The 21,309-nt window shown below is 37.2% G+C and overlaps 2 protein-coding genes across 12 annotated transcripts in view; one reads left to right on the top strand and one right to left on the bottom strand.

Moving 5' to 3' along the window:
- Positions 1-19,655, bottom strand: part of CASK (peripheral plasma membrane protein CASK) — a 217,423-nt gene extending 197,768 nt beyond the window's left edge. For 2 of the 11 annotated variants that reach the window (XM_025308196.1, XM_025308193.1), the window contains exons 1-3: positions 18,607-19,654; positions 3,414-3,526; positions 424-529 (exon numbers count right to left, since the gene is read on the bottom strand). In XM_025308196.1, coding sequence (XP_025163981.1) covers positions 424-529; positions 3,414-3,526; positions 18,607-18,665 — 278 coding nt within the window. In that variant the 5' untranslated portion in view covers positions 18,666-19,654. Of the gene's footprint in view, positions 1-423; positions 530-3,413; positions 3,527-18,606 lie in introns of all 11 variants that reach the window. The other 9 variants (XM_025308195.1, XM_025308200.1, XM_025308194.1 and 6 more) reach the window with 8 other exon arrangements.
- Positions 8,179-9,991, top strand: LOC105188409 (uncharacterized). The gene is made up of 3 exons (XM_011149835.3): positions 8,179-8,317; positions 8,396-8,879; positions 9,148-9,991. Exons 1-3 carry the CDS (start codon positions 8,254-8,256, stop codon positions 9,812-9,814), a joined length of 1,215 nt encoding a protein of 404 aa, XP_011148137.2. The 5' UTR covers positions 8,179-8,253; the 3' UTR covers positions 9,815-9,991.
- Positions 19,656-21,309: the final 1,654 nt, after the last annotated feature.

Raw genomic sequence — 21,309 nt, 5'->3', positions numbered from 1 at the left:
TTATTTTGCCGACTCTTTCATTTCCGATGTTCGCGACGCGACTCCCGCCCTGCGCGACATAACATCAACCATCAGCCCGAAGATAATAATCACGCCAGGAAGACGACAGAGTAAGCTTGTTGGCATATAAAAGACGAGACGTCCTTCGTTTCAAAAATCGCTCTTCTAAAAAAAAAACCGACTTAAAGTTCACGATTGACAGCGTGCAACTATGATAATCTATGCTGCATTTTCTGCAGCCTTAATCTTACAAGGCTTGAGATCGCCGCAGTACCAAGGTGTAAATAGAGTGGACAGGCATGATATGTAAACATGTTCGTTGTACAGATCGCTGCTGTCCAATGTTGTGCGTTAACATGTGAAATTACTAAAGATGCGATTTCTTGCCGAAATACAAAATATGTTTATTCTTCGCATACTTACTATTCGAACACCATGTATAACATGCCCTCGGAACTGTAGGTCTCCAGTAACTCCACGATATGAGGATGTTTCAACATATGGCATATGGTAGCTTCCCGTTTTAAATCTAAAACATGCGAAATGTGAATTTAATACAACAAATGGCTTTTCTACACATAAAACACATTTCGCACAGAGTGCAGATTTTAGCCACGAATTAACAAAACTATAATTCTTCCATTTACAGTAAGGAAGTTTTGTCTCGTTAAAAAATAAATTCAATGTAGTTACTGAAACATTGTTACTGTAACATTAAAAATTTTTTAAATTACGAAAATGCAAAAATAGTGCTCGATCGAATTCTACCATGAAAAGCTTATCTGCGAGTTAAGCCTGAGCTTTTAATGAAATACGAAACGTATATGTATATTACGTTAAAATAAATAATGAATTAATTACAGATTCTAATTACGAGTTATTTATCCAGAACGTAATTTATCCAGAAAATAAATATCATTAATATTTACCAACTACTCCACTTAACGCCTGAAATTTCAATATTGATTTAATATGTCGCATCTATCTTTCCAAAACGGAAAATTAACATCATTATAAATTATAGACACGTACACTCTAAGTCTTTATAGTCTCATGATTAAAAACTGGCAGCAAAAGCATTATTTGAACGAGATGAAACACTTTGAATGTTTTAAATCTATTCCGATTAAATGAAACTCTCGCTATTGTATCTGAAACGGGTATAGAAACTTCATTTCCCAGTTCGTTTTTACCAAAGACAATTTAGATACCGTATCTGCGTCGAGCTGCAATGGAATCTGTAGTCTCGAGCAAAACTACTGGATCCGGTTATAGTACGCGAGTGATCGTATTTTTCAGATATACTAAATGAAAAAAAAGGATTGTAAAAAGGTAATATCAGAAACTAATTATGTTAGTCACAAACGAGAACTCATATGTTTAAACGTATAATTATTTAATTATTCAAAGTAATTTCCAGTGTTTAATTATATTTTTACATAAGAGTTAATGTCCATTATCTTTTATCTAATTTTCTTTTATGTTTTCAAATTAATTAATAATAAAGTTATTGGTAAAATTTCAATATACATTAATAAATTTCAATAAATCAAACACGGGACGTCAAAATTCACCTCGCTGTTCCAACTATCCATAAATTCTTTAAGTAATTTAGATGGCAAAATATTAATTTCCTTGACGAAACTTTCGTCGCAAAATTGCATTGCGCTATTTTGCAGCTTGGTAATTAAATATCACTGTAATTGAATATCATATTAAAAATGAATTATTCAAGCAAATTTCATTTAAAATTATCTGAAGAAAATAAAGTTTTTCTTTCCCTTCTATTTACAGCTTAGTTCGGCAATGTATTCTTGATTAAAAGATTTAATTTGTTCAATAGAGTATCTCTTTCTCTTTCTCTACTTGAGAATGCGATAGTTCAAGATCTTTATCGGCTTTCTAATAAGACGTTCAAGCGTGCGCCTCGTTGTAGCAAAGAAGTGTTGAAAAACGCTGATTTATATAACATAAATTTTTGTTATAAATATGATAAGAGAGAGAAAGAGTGAGAGAGAGAGAGAGAGAGAGAGAGAGAGAGAGAGAGAGATCGTATAACAAATGCATTAGATATAAAGAAGGAAGAAAATGAGCAAAGAAACATCGTAATATCCTGACGTTTCTATCTGGCGAAACAAATGTCTCATCTCATGTATAGTTATAACCCGCCGCGAGGAGCGAAATATCAAACTTTGTCGGCATATGCTTCGCGCTATTCCCAAAGATCCCATATGGGATCTTGGTGACACACCTGCTTCGCTATTAACGACGTAATTCAGCCAGATATTTTCAGTATGGAAACGTGCGTCCTCTCATTTTATGTTATTCCGGTAATATAACGAGTTCGACGAGTATACGATGGATATTGTATAAAAAACAGTCTTCTCTCGTCGCGAAAAACGTGAGATTTTGCGAAATTGTTACAGTTATCACGAAAAATTCAGAGTGAATATCCGTTTACTAATTATCTATTCGCTAATGAGCTTACGTAGTACATTTAGCATCGTTTCGACATTTTCATGTTGTAGGTAGAAAACGAACGTTTCTCTTATTTCACGAAAAAAACGTGCGCTTTTAATACAGAAAACCGGTTTTTAAACAATGCTGGTCGTATATCGTCTCAGCGCGTCGGCTGATATGTTGGGTTAAACCCCCGAAAAATGTGCGCAGCGACAATGGTCAGCCTTTTCATTCAATTGCACAATGGTTCGCGCGCCGGTTCACGACTCGAATCCACGTTCCATCGGTCGTATAGTAAAACGTTGTAGTAAGCTGTCAAAGGATATAGAATAGGAGAATACATGCCTTCTTTCGAACACTCGATAAAAATTAATGGTCGACTATTTGCAAGAAAGCGATAGGAATTATGTTGTTTATCAATCTCGATGAGCCTTTTGTAATGAAACGGTTCAAAAAATGGAAATTTTTCTATATCTCTTCGTTTGGACGTTTAACGGAAAATTAAAACAGTTATTCAAAGCTGACTCAACATATCCAATTCAGTCTAAATATTATTAGAAGTTGTAAAATGCACAGAGAACAAAATATTTCAAACAAAAACGCAGAATACGAAATCCATTTCGTAATTATGTTATATTTTAAATTAAAGAAAAAATCAAAGCTATATATCACAAACTAAGGATTTAATTACAAATGTAAACAAATTTGAATCATTTTCTCGTTATATTTTGTACATTTAGAAGTATATACGTCACTCAGAATCAAATATATCGAATTAGCTTCGGCCAATTGCATTTCCACTTTTAAAGCGCAAGTGTGCACAAAGGAACATGCATTTTTCGAGTGCTTCATGTGCAACCTAACCAAAGCTCATCGAAATTGGAAAAAAACTGTTTCAGCCGTTAATTAGTGACGGATGTTGTCCCGTGCAACAACTGTAATGTTAGACTCACCCGCGGTGCTGAGACCAGGACTAGAAGTGAACTTTGCCACATCGACGATTTTTACGGCGAAAATCTGCCCGGTATGACGGTGAATGCATTTCCGAACGACGCTGAATGGACCCCTGCAACAATACGAGCGAGACGTCAACAATAATAATTATGTTCATGGCAGTTCCTCGAGCACGAATTGCATGCGTTGTCGGGATAACTCGCGTGAATCGTAAATACGAACGTGTCGACGAATGGATCAATGCGGGCACCCGATATCTCATAGCGTTAATGTTCAAGGGAAGAAAGCAATAAATCCTATCGGGAGAGCAAAGAACTTTTTTACATCTTTTAGCTTTTCTCGGATAAATGTTTCAAAGCTTTAGCGCCGTGCATATTTGAACGATTGTGCCAAAAACTTGTCCTCCTAAATAATTTGTCCTTTAATTAATTTTCGCTCGACGCGTGCATTTATTCGCGGAAAATAATTTCCAATCCTGCTAAAAATATAAAATATAAAATTTACACCTTATTGATTTCAATATACATCAACCAAAAGAAAAAAAAAAACCTTCAGTTATATAAAGAAATTATAAAAAAATTTTCGAGTTCTGATGTTAAATCTGATGTAAAAAAATGAATTAATATCTTAAGATATCTTTGACATCGTTTTATCGATCAAGGTCATGTCCTTCCAGTCACCTGACGCCATTTTTAAATGTCGCGTGCGCTGTGGCTCTTCACTTTTCCTACGCGTACATATATTAAATTTGACGCGTTACCTTTGCAGTCACGTCGTATACCCGCATGAAAATTTCATCGGGCTTCAATTAAAATAATAATATCGAAAGAGTACGTGTAAATGCATCAAATATCTTTACCGATGGCTCAATTGCCGGACATGGAGAATTTAAAATATCACGAGTGAATTCCTTTAGCCGAATATATCCTTAACTAAAAGAATTCACTTGAGATGTCTTCTTTCAGCTAAAGGAATTCACTTGAGATATCTTAAATTCTCCATTCAAGGTGTTTTCCAGCTGAAATATCTTAACTTCTCAATGTTTGATAAGTGAAAGAGCAACAGCATTATCTCAATGTTTGATAAGTGAAAGAGCAACAGCATTATCTGACGCATTGCGATAACAAGATGGCCTATAAAAATAGAGAACGATAGAAAAATCTCGGAGATAATTCTATGACAATTTTAGTATAAAAAGGACATCTCAATGCAAAAATTAACGAGCTTTTCTTTTGCCAAGTCTAGGATACGTAAGTTTTAAAATACACAGTGCTCTTTTTTTTGTTATAGATATATCGTTTCTAATAAAGAACTACTTCTTAAAAGCATGTATAACTATGTTACAAGACAATCATATACATTATGGTTATCTTTAGCCAGTATCACTAGGAGGCTTATATAGTATACAGATAGGTAAATATCGAGCAAAATGTCGATATCTCAAAAGAAGAGAAGATTCGACATTAATTTGTGGTTTAGAAATAGAAGGAGAACGAGAGACGACTCGTATATTTAGACTGTCTGTTCTCAAATTGTCTCCAAGTCAAGGACGGGAATTGACTGTTGGAATTTCCACTCATTAATAATTTCCATGAATAATATGCAACTAAAGCACGTTGAATGCACGATTCTGAAATGAACACGCGGCCTGTGTGCGTACGAGTAGGTCAGGTAATCAGTTGTGTACTTAAGGGTCGAATTCGGCGGTTTCGGTTATCCATCGAATGATAACCACGCGCGCATTCGTGGAATTCATGAAAACCCACAATGGAGAATTGTGTACGTATAGCTTCGAACGCAAGCATCTGCCCGTGCAGGTCGCACAGTAACTGGTACGTCATCACGTTGAAATTCCTACATGCGTTAAGGTTAATAAAGGATAAATCACGAACAAAGTTCTTTATCTCTTATCTGTAATGTCACGATAATGCTAACACGTTATTGTTTCGATGTGCTCTATCTTTTTCTATTTTATTATTAAAATACTTTCTATCGGGAATTCTTCAGAAATTGAAAATATATCGAGAAAACGTTAAAATTCTCTACGAGAGATACAGTATCATGCAAACATAGTCCGTTGTGTTCTTTTGACATATTTCCAACATAAGACAATAAATCAATACGATATGTAATGTGCAGTCTTTCAAAAATATGCTTGTATATTTCGTTCGACATGCACATGCACTGGCTGTCATTTCCAGTATATCGCGAACGAGTCACTAAATACATCCACTCTCGTTTTTCGTTGTTAAAAGCTCTCTTACAAGAGGCGGCCCTCGAGTGCCTTAAGGCCTTCATAAAGCGATTGGCACGACGACGTAATCCGCCTTTTATGAGAAGTTATTGACATCTCGTCAGTTTCCAGAGAGGGTCAAATACTACCGTGGCCTACATTCGAAACCGATTTCCCGCTTGGGAGAAAATATACACCCGAGTATCTTTTACTCTTCCATTCGGACAAATGCAGTGTGAGTGCATTTGCACGCGCCCACGCGTGCGCGCGGTATATATGAATGTTCTTAAATTTTTCAGTCGATTTTCAGCGTAGCGCGCGATCGAACGGCAGATCTCTGTTGCAAATGACAGATCAAGACTTATCGATCTGCAGAATTCCCTGCGTGTTTCTCTACGTGATTAAATATCATTCTGTGTTGATATAACGTATATGAATAGCATTTCTTTTTATAGAACGCACGTGGGTACCGATAGCGCACACGTTCTCACCGTCGTCTCAGATGCGTATTTAACCTCTCGGCCATTGTAAATTGAACCTCGAATCCGTTGCAATTGAACTTTGCTCGCCATTCAGTGCCAGTTAGGTCGAAGACTCCCGGAGAATATCGCGGGTACATACGCTCGCGTTTCATATAGAATTCCGCCCTTCCCTCCACCCCCTTCCGAAAACGGTAATTAGGATATCGGCTGGGCGACCTGTTCAACCTGTTTGAAATTTCACGTGGATCCAACACGCTGCTCACACCGTGACCGTAACTTATGTTAATTCAACATAACTTGCCGTTGATTAGAACAAGCTGCGCCCAAATTACTGATTTACAGCTTAATCAACGTCTGAATAAAGTGGAGTTGGTCACTTTATGCGAGCGAACATAGGAGCGTAAAATCACGTCTGTAAGAGCATCTTCTCTTCACACTTCGTATATCATTGTTAACACGATAGCCCTTTGTCGAGCGTCTCAAACGTATAATTCCATGCGCTTCGCATTACGTTTCTGTAATTGTATCCAGCGGATCGTACCATTATCTTTCACTCAAAGGACGAATTATGAACATTAATATAAAGTGTTTCCACTCGCAACTTTCCTCGGAGAGGAAGAGGCGTCTCGACCGTAATCTATCGTAATTGGATCTCTCTGTTGAACGTTACTTCGCGATATACATTAGCGACCATAGATTCGGTGCCAGAGCACACCGTCAAGATATGTCGGTCAGACATTAACATTCCGTCTCTATACTTCATTCGTTTCCGTGTTATTGGAGTAGACGTAGACGCGGCCGACCGCGAGGCAGGATGAGGGAGGGATGGGGAATCGAAACCGCTAAATGGGATTGTTAGAGAAACTGAGGAATAAATAACGTCCCCAGCAGAGACGACGTTCGCGAGATACAGCTGGGGTTCGTTTAACCCAGCGGAACACCGCCTTTTACTCTCGACCGACCGTCCTGTCAGGTTATTCAGTTCGCTTTGGCACCGCGCGTACCTGCCGCAGTTACTCTCTTATCAACATGTACAGATCACACATACTACGGCTAACCAAAACGCAGCATAGTTACTCGCCTCTCCCTCGACGGCTCTGTTAAACTTAAGTCGCACCGTCGCGCTGATATTATGTAGCTTTCCTCCCATATATTACCATCATGAGTTGCTTATTACTTGGCGCAAGAGTTCGTAATAATGAGACTTACGGTCGATTTCGTCCGCTTCCTATGAATCCGCAAGTATTCGTTAAATTCATACGATATGTGCGTTTCCTGCGCAAATAGACGAGACATCCTGACTATCCAATCGATTCCTTGAGTCGATCGTGATTTTAGGGAATTTCGACTTGGGAGGCATGGTTCAAATATTTAATGTATACGAAATTAATAAACAGAAATTAATAAACATTTTGTGTCTAATGAAACTCGAGTAAACAAGATGTTTTAATTATATTTATATGTATTGATAATATCGTGTGCGTTTAATGGTTTGCATCCTCCATTAGATAATCAGGACATATTCAAATTAATCGAATCAGTCACTGCTTGCCTCTGGCAATATAATATATCCATACGGTATAATAACGGGAAAGGGCGGCATATTTACATACATGAATTTGCATGCAATACCAAAATTCTCGCACAAGTTACTCACGTCGTCTACACTTTAGAAGCAATGAATTGTAACATCGCGTCGCTGAAGATCTTTTTACGGCGTCGGCGCCGAGCAACGACGAAGTCGAGTGAATTTTTTTGCTACATACATATGCACATACGTACAGTTGAATATACAATTTAAATATGCAGAGTGCTGTAAAGTTACCAAAAAATTCCCTCCCAGCCGGTATTAAACGAGGTATTAAACGAAAGATCACCTGCAAATCTGCCAAAGAGAAAATTACGAGCAAAATTATTGTTATCTGAGTCCACATTTCAGTATCATTTCCGTGTCACTGAAGCGAACATGATTCACGAGCAACGTTATCTTATATACACGTCAGCTGATAGCTGCATAAAATTTTTACAAGCTTACCACCTCTCTTATATACGTAAAGACACATTGCACCAGTTAACGAGTGTGTGATCGTCCAAACTAAACCATACAATTAGTCGGTCGCGAACATGTTGGTGGCCGTCCCGTTTTTCGTATTTGTCACTTGGATATTGACAAAACCAACCAGCATTGGTAATCTAGTTTCTTTCGTAATGCCGTCAAGTATTTGCGAACAATTCATTGCCGTGTTATCACAATAATAATGCGCAGATGCTGGCTGTTCGATCTCCACAAAATATCCAAATGGCGACCTTAAGGAACCTCAACCATTGATCCTGAGATGGAAGGGCAGTGACATAAGTTTCTTGTATCCGGAGAACAAAAATAGGACATTAGAAATACACACGGGTGATACCATTCATCTGGTGTGTCCAGGCAAAGATAATTATCTTAAAGATGAATATTGGGGTGATCAAGTCCCAGCGACCTGTGTATGGGATAAAACGTTCCGCGTAAAGGGCGAAAATTACGATTTCAGAACCTTAACTTGCGCGAAAGATCCTGAAGATAGTACCAAATATAGAAAACCACCATGTTGCACCTGCAAGCACAACCCTGTTGAAATTGGTTTTAAAATGGGTAATGACTTCATAGCTACTATTGAGATATGTTACAACGATGAAACATATGAGACGTATTATACGAAATTCCGGATGACGAAGCACATAGGAAATTTTCAAAGAAGCTATCCTAGGTGAGGTCTTCTAATTACGAAAAAAGACTAATCACTTTTCGACGAAATATAATTATTTTCAAAAGAATCTCTAAATAAATTTTGAATGCTCGATATCTTCGCAAATATCCTTGTATCCTAATAATTTTGAAAGTATTGTGCTAAAATAAACCTACGACATATATCTATTCTATAAATAAAAAATATCGTATTTGACAATCCACTTGCGATAAATAGTTGAATAGATTTATCTTTAAGATCGCACTCAGTCAACGATCATTTGTTCCAGACCACAATTTAAGCAGGGTAATTTTTTTCATGGCATAAATGTGAACAAATTGTATACATTTCGAGCCCAAAAAGAAACGCTCGCTAAAATCCTGGGATCGTCCGATCTAGTGGCAGGAAAATTAAGGGAATCAGTGCAGTTCCTCTCCCGCGGTCATTTAGCGGCCAAATCGGACTTTATATATGGCTCTCAGCAGAGGAGCACCTTTTGGTACGTGAATGCCGCGCCCCAGTGGCTGTCTTTCAATGATGGTAATTGGAAATTGCTAGAAACCAGCATCAGAGACTTGGTTACAAATCGGAAATTGGATCTCGATGTTTATACGGGAACGCATGATATAATGACCATGAAGAATATTTATGGTGTGCAAACGCGTTTATACTTGTATCCTGAGCGTCAAGTCTTACCCGTACCAAAGTATTTTTGGAAAGTCATCTACGATCCAAAAAGCAAGAAGGGTACCGCGTTTGTGGGTTTGAATGATCCGTTTATACAGTCGAGGTATACAAATATGTTTCTCTGTCTGGATGTCACTAAGGAAATCACATGGTTGAAATGGGATCCTAACAATGTCACGGCTGGCATTTCTTATGCGTGTACCATTAATGAGTTACGAAAAAAAATACCTGAAATACCAGACCTTTATGTGACCAATCTTTTAAAATGATATAAAAACGAATCACTCCGGCGAACTCCAACTTTGTAAACATCAATTTGCAATCGCGACAAATTAATTTTTTTCTGTTTTAAGTCTTTTCCACATATTCCGCATATATAAATATCTTATAAGGTAAATAAATAAATCGTAACATAGTCATAAGTCACCAATGTAAAATATTTTATGATTTAAATTTGATTTTTACGAGGAAGTTAAAATGCGCTTCGCCTCATAAAAGTTATTTTAACGAACATATTAATTTGATGTCTGATTTATAATATTCCTATCTAGTATCAAAGATATTTGTATCTTGTTTAATTCTAATACAGAATTATCGTAAATTTATCTAATATAGAGAGAATGTCTGATGCTCTGAAAGCTTGTATGGAACAAAACGTATTGGATCGTAGTAATCCGTATGTCAGTTGGCCGATTTCCAAAATATACCAGATCCAGAGAGAGTACATAATGTCTCAAAAACGAATGAGTTATTAAATTAATGCATCACGTAGACGCGAATTGGTAACATGAGGATACAACTTCTTATTGAGATAAATTACCCTCGAGAAATTATTTCCATTTCATTGGAACAAAAGTCGTTCGTGTGTGTTGCAATGACATGCGAAAGATGTCGAAAGGTGTGTTGAAAGGTGTGAAAAAATTACGCGTTAATACGATACATTCAACTTTATCTTAAATTCGATAAAGCAAAATTTATTTTTAAAGATTAAGTTCCCGCGGAGACCGTTATCTGCGTCATAACTTTGCGAGAAGACTCGTTCTTAGCGGAAAAGATATCGGATATCTTTTGTAAACCGAGAGACGCGACAAACGTGCATGTGCAAACAATAGACCAAGTTTTACTTGTTTTTAAATAAAAACACCACTAGAATATCACGTTACGGAAGAATGTCAAATCGTATATCGTACTGTACTGATAAAAATATGTATAATACCGAAAAGAAATATTTATAGAAAATCGAATTAACACGTATGCAATATGTCGTTATAGAATTCGTGTATTGTTTTAAATGTAGTTAGTTAAAATTAGTTTTGTTACGATATAGAAATAGATAAAAATTCTGTATATAATCGTTAGAACAGCAACAATAATCTAACAATAACATGTAGAAAAATACTAACAAATAGTATTAAATAAAATAAATTGTAATTCTGACATTTATACATATACATACATATATATATATCTTTATTTATTTATTGCACCTTTCTCTCCCTCCCTCCCTCCCTCCCCCCCTCTCTCTCTCTCTCATAGCTTTCAGCAGTTAACGTTAAAATTATTATGATGAAAATTACAGTATATTTTTATAATAGAAAAAACAATACTCAGAATATATTCATCAAAGTCCATCTAGAAAAAATAATTCAATTCAAATTCATCACGCATCCAATATGCATGCTGGTATTACGGTAATTTTGTTATAAATAAATTGAAGCGGCACACGATGTCCCAGTTAAATGTGAATAAATTATTAAATATCACTTATGACAACAGTATATTAAATATCAATTTGGTGAATTAACAAAGACAATTTCTCCCCGTTTCTTTAAATTCCTCAAAAATATGGAACGTTTCTAGCGTTCGACACACGATGCGTCTCTTGAAATAAATTTCGTGACAATCGTTTCAGATATACGTTTCTGTGATACGTCATGCTCATGTCCACAAGTTACAAAGTTAAGATTTTTTAGCTTATCTGATATTTTTTAAGATTAATATTTGACTGAACGTCTTACTGTACATATGTCAAACAATTTGAAATGCGACAGCAAGTAAAAGCGCACGATGTTATAACTGTGTTATCTGAAAGGGATTTGACACAAAATCTCGGGGCATATAATTAAGTTCAAGGACAAATTCCACCGGTAAGAATTTAGTCTGACTTTTGAAGAACGCGAGCGAGAGAACATACGGGACCCTCTTCTGTCCGATAGTTCGCGAGAGAAATGAAAAGTAGGGCGAGGATCGTAAAAGCAGAGCATGCCGTCTCGCGTATCTCACCTTGTACGTGTCCGCATCGAGATTTAAACCCGTCGGAACATTCTGAGGATTTCTCGGTGCTTTCCCTCCCCAACGTGATGGTGGAGCATCGAGGTAAAGCGTCAAGAGTCTCTATTCGATAACTCCGTTTTTATTTTGAAAGCAACCCCCAATACAATTGATTTCTATTTATTAAGTGAAAAGTCAGTTCTATCAGAAACGGTCGCGCGACATTAATTGTGCATCGTTATTCTCGTGTGTCTATAATAATTTTTGAAATATTTTTTCCGATTTACATGAAATAAAATTGAAACCATACGATATGTGCAATTTTGACTTGTTTGCGAAGTTTTAGCAGCTAGGTGTGAAAGATAATCAAGGAATGGTTGTATAGTCTCTCCCTCTCTCTCGTATACCCGAACTCGTTGTACGTTCGGGAAAGTTAACAAAGCGTAGCATACCAATATTTATTTAACCGATTTGAAACGCAATTACAAGTAGCGCGATGTCGAGGATTACGAAAGGAAATAACAATTTCAATTGCTACGAAATGAACGATGGAGAAGAACGCGAGGACACATCGATGCGAATGGAAATTCTGCGTATCGAAATATCTTAAATATAGAATAAAACTCGCAGAGCAGCCGGATGAAAGGGAGCAATTTTTACGGAGCGAGACTTTAGAAGAACCGTTTGCACGAACTACAACTTGCAGCACTTAAGCTCAATTGACACAGAAAAGAGCGTCGGCTGTGCGACTTCAATTAGCTGTAACGAACGAAGAATGCACCACTTCTCGATAACACTATACCGGAGTTAATTGATGGGTACCTACAGCTCGTATGGGCGTATATCAGTAGGGCGATCCTCGAACTGCATTTATCAAAACGTTTACATACAAGTTGTTACGCGACAAAACGCTTCTATCTAAACGTACAGTTTAAAAGATCGATATTAAGATGAAAGAAGTAAGATGCTAACAATATAAGCGATTCTAAATTATTTCCAACTTATTTGATAGTTCGAAAAGATCTTTTTTTTTATTAAATTGATGCGAATTCTTTTGCGGCTTATAAATAAAAAAAAAGCCTCCTAAACATTTTGCGAAAATTATCACATATCTTATATTTTATTTCAACCGATTAATGAGCGAACCCATTAATGAGTTTGATAGGTTTAACGAGGAACGTAATTCGTTATTAATATTGGCTTTATCGGGATTTCTAGTCGAATTCGTGATGTTTTGGTTTAACATCTAGATGGATTAATACCGGATGATTGATTGACTATGCGTCTCAATAAAGAGCCTTTGTCCCAAGAATATTACGAATAGTGCATGCTACTTATTTCTCAGGCTCATGGTGAAATCTATTACTATACAAGGACAGAACTTAAAATAGAGTGTATCATTAGGTGGAGTGTATCATAACGCTAAGATAATGCAAATTTACCGTACGGGTTCGACGTGATAACATACAGCTAATGTTAGTGTATTGGCACGAGCGTATTATGAGGGATCGTATATAAAATATCTCTCGTTTGAATTTCATAAAGATATATTAATAACTCATTCGTTTATATTGAGAGATTGATATATAATTGAGAGATAAGTTTACGTTAAAAATTTCGCTTCTCCGATTTACACTTACTATATTCCATTCTTTCTTTGAATGTTAACTAACGTAAATATCAAATTAATATATTATTAAGCTTGCAAAACGCAGTCTTAAAGATTTACATTAACTCCGACTAATTTCTACGTGTACGTCGACGCACTTAATTAATATTTAAAAATAAGCCAATAGTAAAATATTATTATACATTATCATGTACAAAACAAAAAAACAAACAAAAGAACGTAAAAGCTAATGGAGAGAGAGGGAGAGAGAGAGAGAGAGAGAGAGAGAGAGAGAGAGAGAGAGAGAGAGAGAGAGAAGGAGAGAGAATGTAATGTAACATTAACACGTTGACTGCCACGGGCATTACCGGCGTTCCATTAGTTTATGCATAAAGCGTAACTAATTGCATCTAACGAATTAAACACGTGACCAGCAGGGAATTATGAATTCAGCTGATAAATATATAGATATATATATATATATATAGATTGGGAGATATATATATCATATATTTATCCTAACTATGGTTATTCGAATTTTAGTCAAGTTTTGAAACAATTCATGGAGATCAACGTGGCGATTAATGTATTAATAATAATAACTGTAAACTGAAAGTATTCTGAATAGATAGACGATATATGATCACAAATCTGAGTCACAAGTCGAACAAGTCGACAAGTCAGATAGTTGCAGCTTTTGTGATGTGTACTTGGACACAGCCAATGTTCGTGACATGTTATTTTGGCATGAAGGTTGGTCAATTGAATGATAAATCAAGTATTGGCTTCCGATACTGAACGAAATTGTGCTTCTGTGACAACAGTATCTACTTTTCGGGCTATAATCTTTCGGCAGATTAAATAAACCGTTCCGATGGAATCGATTATTGCTAACATAGCGATACATGAAACAAGCGTTAAACGCCCCGAATTGTGATTGAACTGTCGAACCGAAAATTCCGTATCAATAATAGAAAATACATTTTTATAGACATCTGCGGTTTAGCTTTATAGTAATATTGAACGATGTGGTTTCATAAAATTCCAATTGTTTGTTAAACAGTACATTCAACGGGCGATCAGTATATTGCCCAATCAACAAGATTCAAATAACCTAACCTAACCTAAATTGGTATACGTTAAATTAATACCTATCGAATATTTTCGTGAATGTATATTTAGAATTATCTACAATAGATGTCTGAACGAGATGTATTGGTTACTTGCTTTAATAATAAAATTCCTTCGATAATTTACTTGAATTTTAAATATCTATCACTTGATATACGTATCTTGATTTAATCATTCGAATCGTTTTTAAAAAGATTTAAAGCGTAATTTTACCGATACGATGCTACATAGACATATATATGCTTTTTCGCGTGTTTAATGTTGCATACTATGGCGCTCTAAATCTAAATACACGAAACGTTTCCAACCTTACTTTAGCCAAGTAGTGACGAGAGCAGCAAAGAACAGGTTTGAGAAACGAAATTGCAACGGAAAATTCGCTTACCTCGAAAATAAGCTAACGATATTTACGATGGCACGGTTGTCCTAACCTCCCTTGTACGATTACATGTTTACTCGATTATAACGTAAAAGCTCGCGAAATGATGTGGTCGGATTTTTCGCCTATCTGGAAATGAAAGAGTACTTAGCATTTAACGTTTACCGCGATTGGTTTCGAAACGATCGTCAGCTAATCGCGACAGGGTATTCAAATGCATGTACAATGTGTGTGTACGTGTCTATTCATATACGTTATATGTTGCATACTACGGCACTCTAAATCTAAATACGCGAAATGTGTGTGCATGCTATACACATATATATACATATGTGAGCGTATGATAATTGGAGAAATTTTTCAATGGCACCGAATAATCATTAAAAAAATCTAAAGTGTAATTCAAGACCGACATGAGCCGCGATAGATTATATGTACGTCCTTACGTTTTAATTTGCACACTGTAGCGCTCTAAATCTAAATACGCGGAACGCTTCCAACTTTACTTTAGCCAAGTAGTGACGAACAAAGTAAAGAATGGATTTGAGCAACAAAAATGTTACAGAAAACACAGTTACCTCGGAAATAAGCTAACGATATTTACGATAGCATGATTGTCCGCTAATCTTCTTTACGCGATTACGTATTTGCATTATTATAATATAAGAGTTCGCGAAACAATATATGTGTATATGGTTGAATTTCTTGCCTATCCAGAAATAAACGAGTACTTAGTGTTTAACATTTTCTGCGATTGGTCTCGGAATAATTGTCAGTTAATCAGAATAGATTATTCAAATGTATGTATGATTGTTTGCTTGTATATATGTGCTATACACATATGAATGCGTACGTGAGCGCGCGTAATCGGAAAAATATTTTGATGGCATTAAATCGTCATTAGAAAGATCTAAAGCTTAATTCAACAGCAACACGAGTCGCGATAGGCATATATACGTTCTTGCGTTTTAATATTACGTACTATAGCGTTCTAAATCTAAATACGCGGGACGCTTCTAACCTTACTTTAGCCAAGTAGTGACGAGCAGAGCATAGGACGTGTTTGAATAACAAAATAGCAAGGGAAAACTCGTTTACCTCGAAAATAAGTAAAAGATATTCACGATGGGATGGTTCGGATGTCCGCTATCCTGTCTATACACGATTACATATTTACGCGATAATGCAAAAGATTACGGAGAAAGGATGCTGTCGGGATTCTCGCCTGTGAGAAAATGGACGATCGTTTGGCATCGAACGATTTTCGCGGTGGATTTCAGAGCAAACGTCAACCAATCCCGACAAAGTAGTCGGATGTTTTTACGCACGATTGTACATATATCATGCGATAATCAGAAAAATTTTTTCATGACGCTGTTAATTTCAATATATTTCCCATATTGAGGCTATTTCGAGCATCAGGACTGCTTCAAGTTGCAGAAAATTAATATTTGTTTGTTTTTTTACATACACCATGTTACACTTTTTGTACTCGAAATATCACATATGCACTTCGAGAGATTCTCAATCGCGATACCTTCAGGCAATAGACGGAATAGAAGTTAAACTGTTCCGCATTTCCCGCGATTTTGGCTCGCCACAGGCAGAATTGGTACGCGTGTTGTCGTTAGGAATATCGAAAGTATGTGTCGCGCGTTCGTTATAGAATATTATTAAACAACACCTGTAAATAGATATTTCGCGGTACGAGCTTGTCGGGAGTGCTAAACGAAATCTCATTCCATTATAGTGGCTTGGGGCTGGAGTTGCTACTCCGGACATTTCGACTCGCGGAAAGGTTCTCGCGAGGTAATTATCGCCGAGAGTACCGAAAGTAAGTGTTATATATAAGTTTGTTACAGTAAAGTATCGTTGCTGTACATAACTGTGGAAATGTCACGTGAAAAAAAAATGTGATGTCTATTAAGATCTATTGAGATATTTCGGTCATTTCAATTGTTAGATGTTCGATCGGTTCACAGCACTTGTATGCATTCCAAAACTCTTCTGTACTTGCCGCGATTTTAGCTTATGGTAATAAGCTTCGTGTACGAATTGTCATCGGAAATGTTAAATAAGCATCGCGCGTTCGTTATGAAAGAATAATGTAAAATGTACATCTGGTAGCTTATTTACTAGTAGCGACGAATAAAAGCTTCGTCCTATTATGGTAACGCAGAATTCAAGTAGCTCTATTTTTACGCTTTTAACCTACGGAGTGAATTTCACTTGGGAATTATCGTCAGGAGTGGTGAAAATGTAGTTATTTGTGCTCTCGTTGTGCAAAACATAGAAAATGAATATCTCTGAGCAATTTGACTTGTGAATAATGAATACTATATTACTCGTTCGTTAGGCTAGATTACGACAACTCAAAGAACAATTTATAAATTGTAGATTTAGGCTTTACTCTCTCGCCATGCTGAAGGAAAAGTCGGTAAGCCATATTCCTTTCGCGAACTTAATTCTGATTGAATGAAACTGAATGATTTTTTCTGTAGAATATAGAGTAATCAGTGCATGAAACTATAAGAGTTATAAAACAAATATGAAATATAGAAAACATGATTATGTTATGTTATATAAGCTTGAAAAAAATATCAAAAATGTTTAGCTGGGGTATATATATGATTAATTTCTACACACACACACACACACACACACACACACACACACACACACACACACGTGTGTGTGTGTGTATATATATATATTTACAAAAAGAAAATTTTAATTTCCAAATGCTTTATATATACATATTTACAAAATATTTAAAATAAAATAAAATATTGGATAAAATTGATATCGAATATAAAAAAAAGAAGAGTTATCTCCTCCTTTTTGTGTTCAGGTATTTTTATAAAATATTTACATTAAAACAGTCGGTAATGTCAGTGTTCTCTAGTTATCTCTGTGCTATCTGAGCTCTGCAGATCGCAAAAACAAAAATTACCCAAAACTTTAACTGCACTCTTGTTATATTTAATCTTACAAAATTTGCAAATTTAAAAATTTCTCACATGTATTTGGTTTTCAGTGTCATGATAGAATATAATCGTTTATTTGTTAATTGTATAATCATTAAAAAGATAAATAGTGTATTATTTCCTCGGGTTTATTGATTGGTTTTTAATGATGCAAACAGATTAAGATCATACAAATTTATTTATAGCATGTACCATATGAATAAAAGAGGGAAATGATACACTTTTGTTTGCTTCGCAAGCATGGTTGGCGGTGGAGGTCGAGTATACTAGATGAAATTCGACAAAGGTGGAAACTGGAAGCAGACAGAAACTTCACGTACACGCGACGAGCCCGGCTCGTCTTCCTCATTCGACTCGCATCTCTTTCCCCTACCTTACGCGTCGTTACTCACTCGCTCCGTGCTCCCACACCGATGTACGAACGACGCACGTACACATGCGTGATCTCTTATCAACGGGTCACACACATGCAAATGCCTGCGCACATCTACACATCCATACACTCACGCACGCAACCGACACGCTCAAGGTACCTCCGCCCACTGCCGTTCATCCAATCGCATCGCGCTTTCTCTCTCACGCAGTACCTCCTTATACCCCTCTCTATCTATCGCAAACCTTCATGCTCTCTCCCTCTCTCTCTCATTCTCGCTCTTTTCGCTCTTTAGGATTCTCGTTACTCACTTGCCGATAATCTCGCAGAGCTCGTAAACATCGTCGAAGAGAACCTCGTCGTCCGCCATAGTGACGACGAGGAAGAGGTCGAAGGAGTCGACCTAGGAGCTAGGAACCTGCACGCGCTAGGAGAAGCGTCGCGGTGAAGCGAACGCGTGATAATTCGTAGCGCGTGCGGGTACGCGCCTTTCTCTCTCGCTCCAGTCGTAGTCCCCAAGTCAACGACGTCGTTGTCGTCGTCGTGGTCGTCGTTGTCGTCGTTGTATTCGTGTCGCGCGGAATACGCGCGGCGTGAGCGTAGCCACGTATTGAGGATTCACGGCCGCCTCGCCGTCGCACCCGTCCCTCTCTCCTTCTACCTGTATCTCTCTCCCTCTTGCTCGCGCGCGTGTTCCACCGCTGGACTCCGCTTCGCTTTTACGCACACGTCACGCATATAAACACGCACACACAATCGTGAATAATGCACTCGGTGTGTCAGCACACCACCGACCGCCCGACCGCCGTCACACTGCCACTCCGTCGACGGACACGAGCCCACACCGTACGGTTGCAGTGGGGTGCGATCGTGAATCGTACGCGGCGCAGCTCTGCGCGAAGTGATACTGTATCGGGGGAACGCCGCCTCGTCGACACCGCCTCGTCGCCGTTCAAGGCGCGTTCGCTCGCTCGCTTATCCTTGCTCGTCTTGCCGGCAATACGAGGACGCACGCAGAAAACAAAGCGTCGTTGTAGTATTATGCCAGACTCTGTAGATAGGCCTCTGTGTCCTAGCGTTGAGCGCGGCAAGAAACCGAATAGTAGGATCACCGGTGTGGTGTCTCTTCGCCGGGGCGCGTGACCACGCACGTTACCGGTCGTACGACAACGAGAGTCGAGCCGAGAGACGACCGACGGACGGACGACGGTGGACAATACCGATGTGACACTGCACACGCTATCCCGTCTGTCAAAGGCCGGGGCAGTGGATTCGCTCGCTCCGAAGCAAGACTGGTTGCATAAAACGCGGCGAGCGGCTGCGCCGACCACCAGCCGTTCTCCGCCGACGCCCCCTCTGCGGTCGCGCTGTGCATGGAGGGGCGGGCGTGGCGCTTGCCTCTCTTTACTCGCAACCTTTTGCGCTTTAACGTGTCCTTTACTTTCTTCACTGACTCCCTCGTCGAGCGCTTCTAGATTGATATCCGTGAACCTTTCGACGGTGGCCCGCGCTGTCGAGACATCATCGTCTGGTCTCTCTCAGAGGCATGATCGGTACTGCTGTTTACCAGCAGTTCTGATGGTATCAAGAGTAACCGCGAGTGACAGCTTTCTTTATGCTCTTCGTGACGTACAATGAGGTGCTATTCTCACGTTCGTAGAATATGGGAGCTGAAGACTTCCTTTGATAATGTTCCTGCAGATTGGACGAGATTATTAGTTCAGTCGAATAGCTCCATATGTAGATACTGGACATAATTATCTTTCCCGGTTGATATTGGGTATCGGCTGTCGATGTAGAAGAGTGTGGTGAGCAAGAAATAGGAACTGTTGAAGCTTCATACTGCAAAAATATACTGATGTCATGTCTGATTTGAATTCAATCGTGGATATCATGTTCAATGTATCGAAGTTGAAGCTAGTGAAAACTAGATATTCAAAAGAAACAGTGTTAGATTTTATAAAGAATATTTTTATCTTCTTTCCTTTTTTCCTTTATCTCTTCTACTCTCTCGCAACAGATTATAAATTATTATGAAAAAGATAAAAATACCTCATTATTATACTTCATCGTAAATATGGAAGTCCCTCAAAGATATCTTCAATATCTTCCTTCCGTCCAAATACCGATAAAACTAATATTATGGTACTGTTATACCATCGTTGGTAAATAGCATGTCTGCCTAGACTCACAAATTTGGCTTCTTCTTCAAGATACTTTAAGTGTTTGTGATTAAATCCTCGTAGAACAATTATGTTTTTTCTATAAATATAATCAAAAAATATCTATTATAAACAAGTCAATAGACATGTCAAAGATTTGGTTCAAATTTCCTTTAAAATATATAAAAAGTACACAAAAGAACATAAAATGTACTAAAACATTTAGAATTCAAAACAAGAGGTAAATTGAATCTTGCCCAAATTTTTCCCAGTGCTTAATATAGATGTTCTTTGCTTCATTTGCTACCAATTTATTATAAAGTTCGAGTATACTATGTGTTATCTAAAAAATATATATACTATCAAATTAATTATTCATTAGGCTTTTAAATTATTGATAAATGTACCATCATAGGTAAATATACAAGGTGATATTCTAGTAGAATGTACTTTTTTATCTAGACATGGTAAAAAAGAAATAAAAGTTCAATATCAAATATATAATGTTAATATTAATTATCCCTTGTGTATCAAATAAATATTTAAATTGTTTTATATTTTCGGGTTCTTTTTTAAGGTCAAAAGATTAAAATCTTTTATCAATTATTGTTACATACCATACCTGCTGCTACTCCTAGTTCCATACCAATGCCAGTATTAAGTACTGAGTAAAAGACATATTCATTTGGGCTAACTTTCTTTGTAAATAATTGATACTTTCTGTATTTTTTGTTATAAACAATTTGCCACTTATTATTCAATTTAATTATACTTCTTTTCCTATATCATATAATTTTATATTTCTGTTTACAATTTTTATATGTACTGTTTTGAGTACATATTGTATAATAT

This window comes from Harpegnathos saltator, unplaced genomic scaffold (assembly GCF_003227715.2).
Source record: "Harpegnathos saltator strain DR-91 unplaced genomic scaffold, Hsal_v8.6 scaffold140, whole genome shotgun sequence".
NCBI classification, from domain to species: domain Eukaryota; kingdom Metazoa; phylum Arthropoda; class Insecta; order Hymenoptera; family Formicidae; genus Harpegnathos; species Harpegnathos saltator.
The sequence above is the reverse complement of the archived record's forward strand: the minus strand, read 5'-3'. Positions and strand labels throughout refer to the sequence as shown.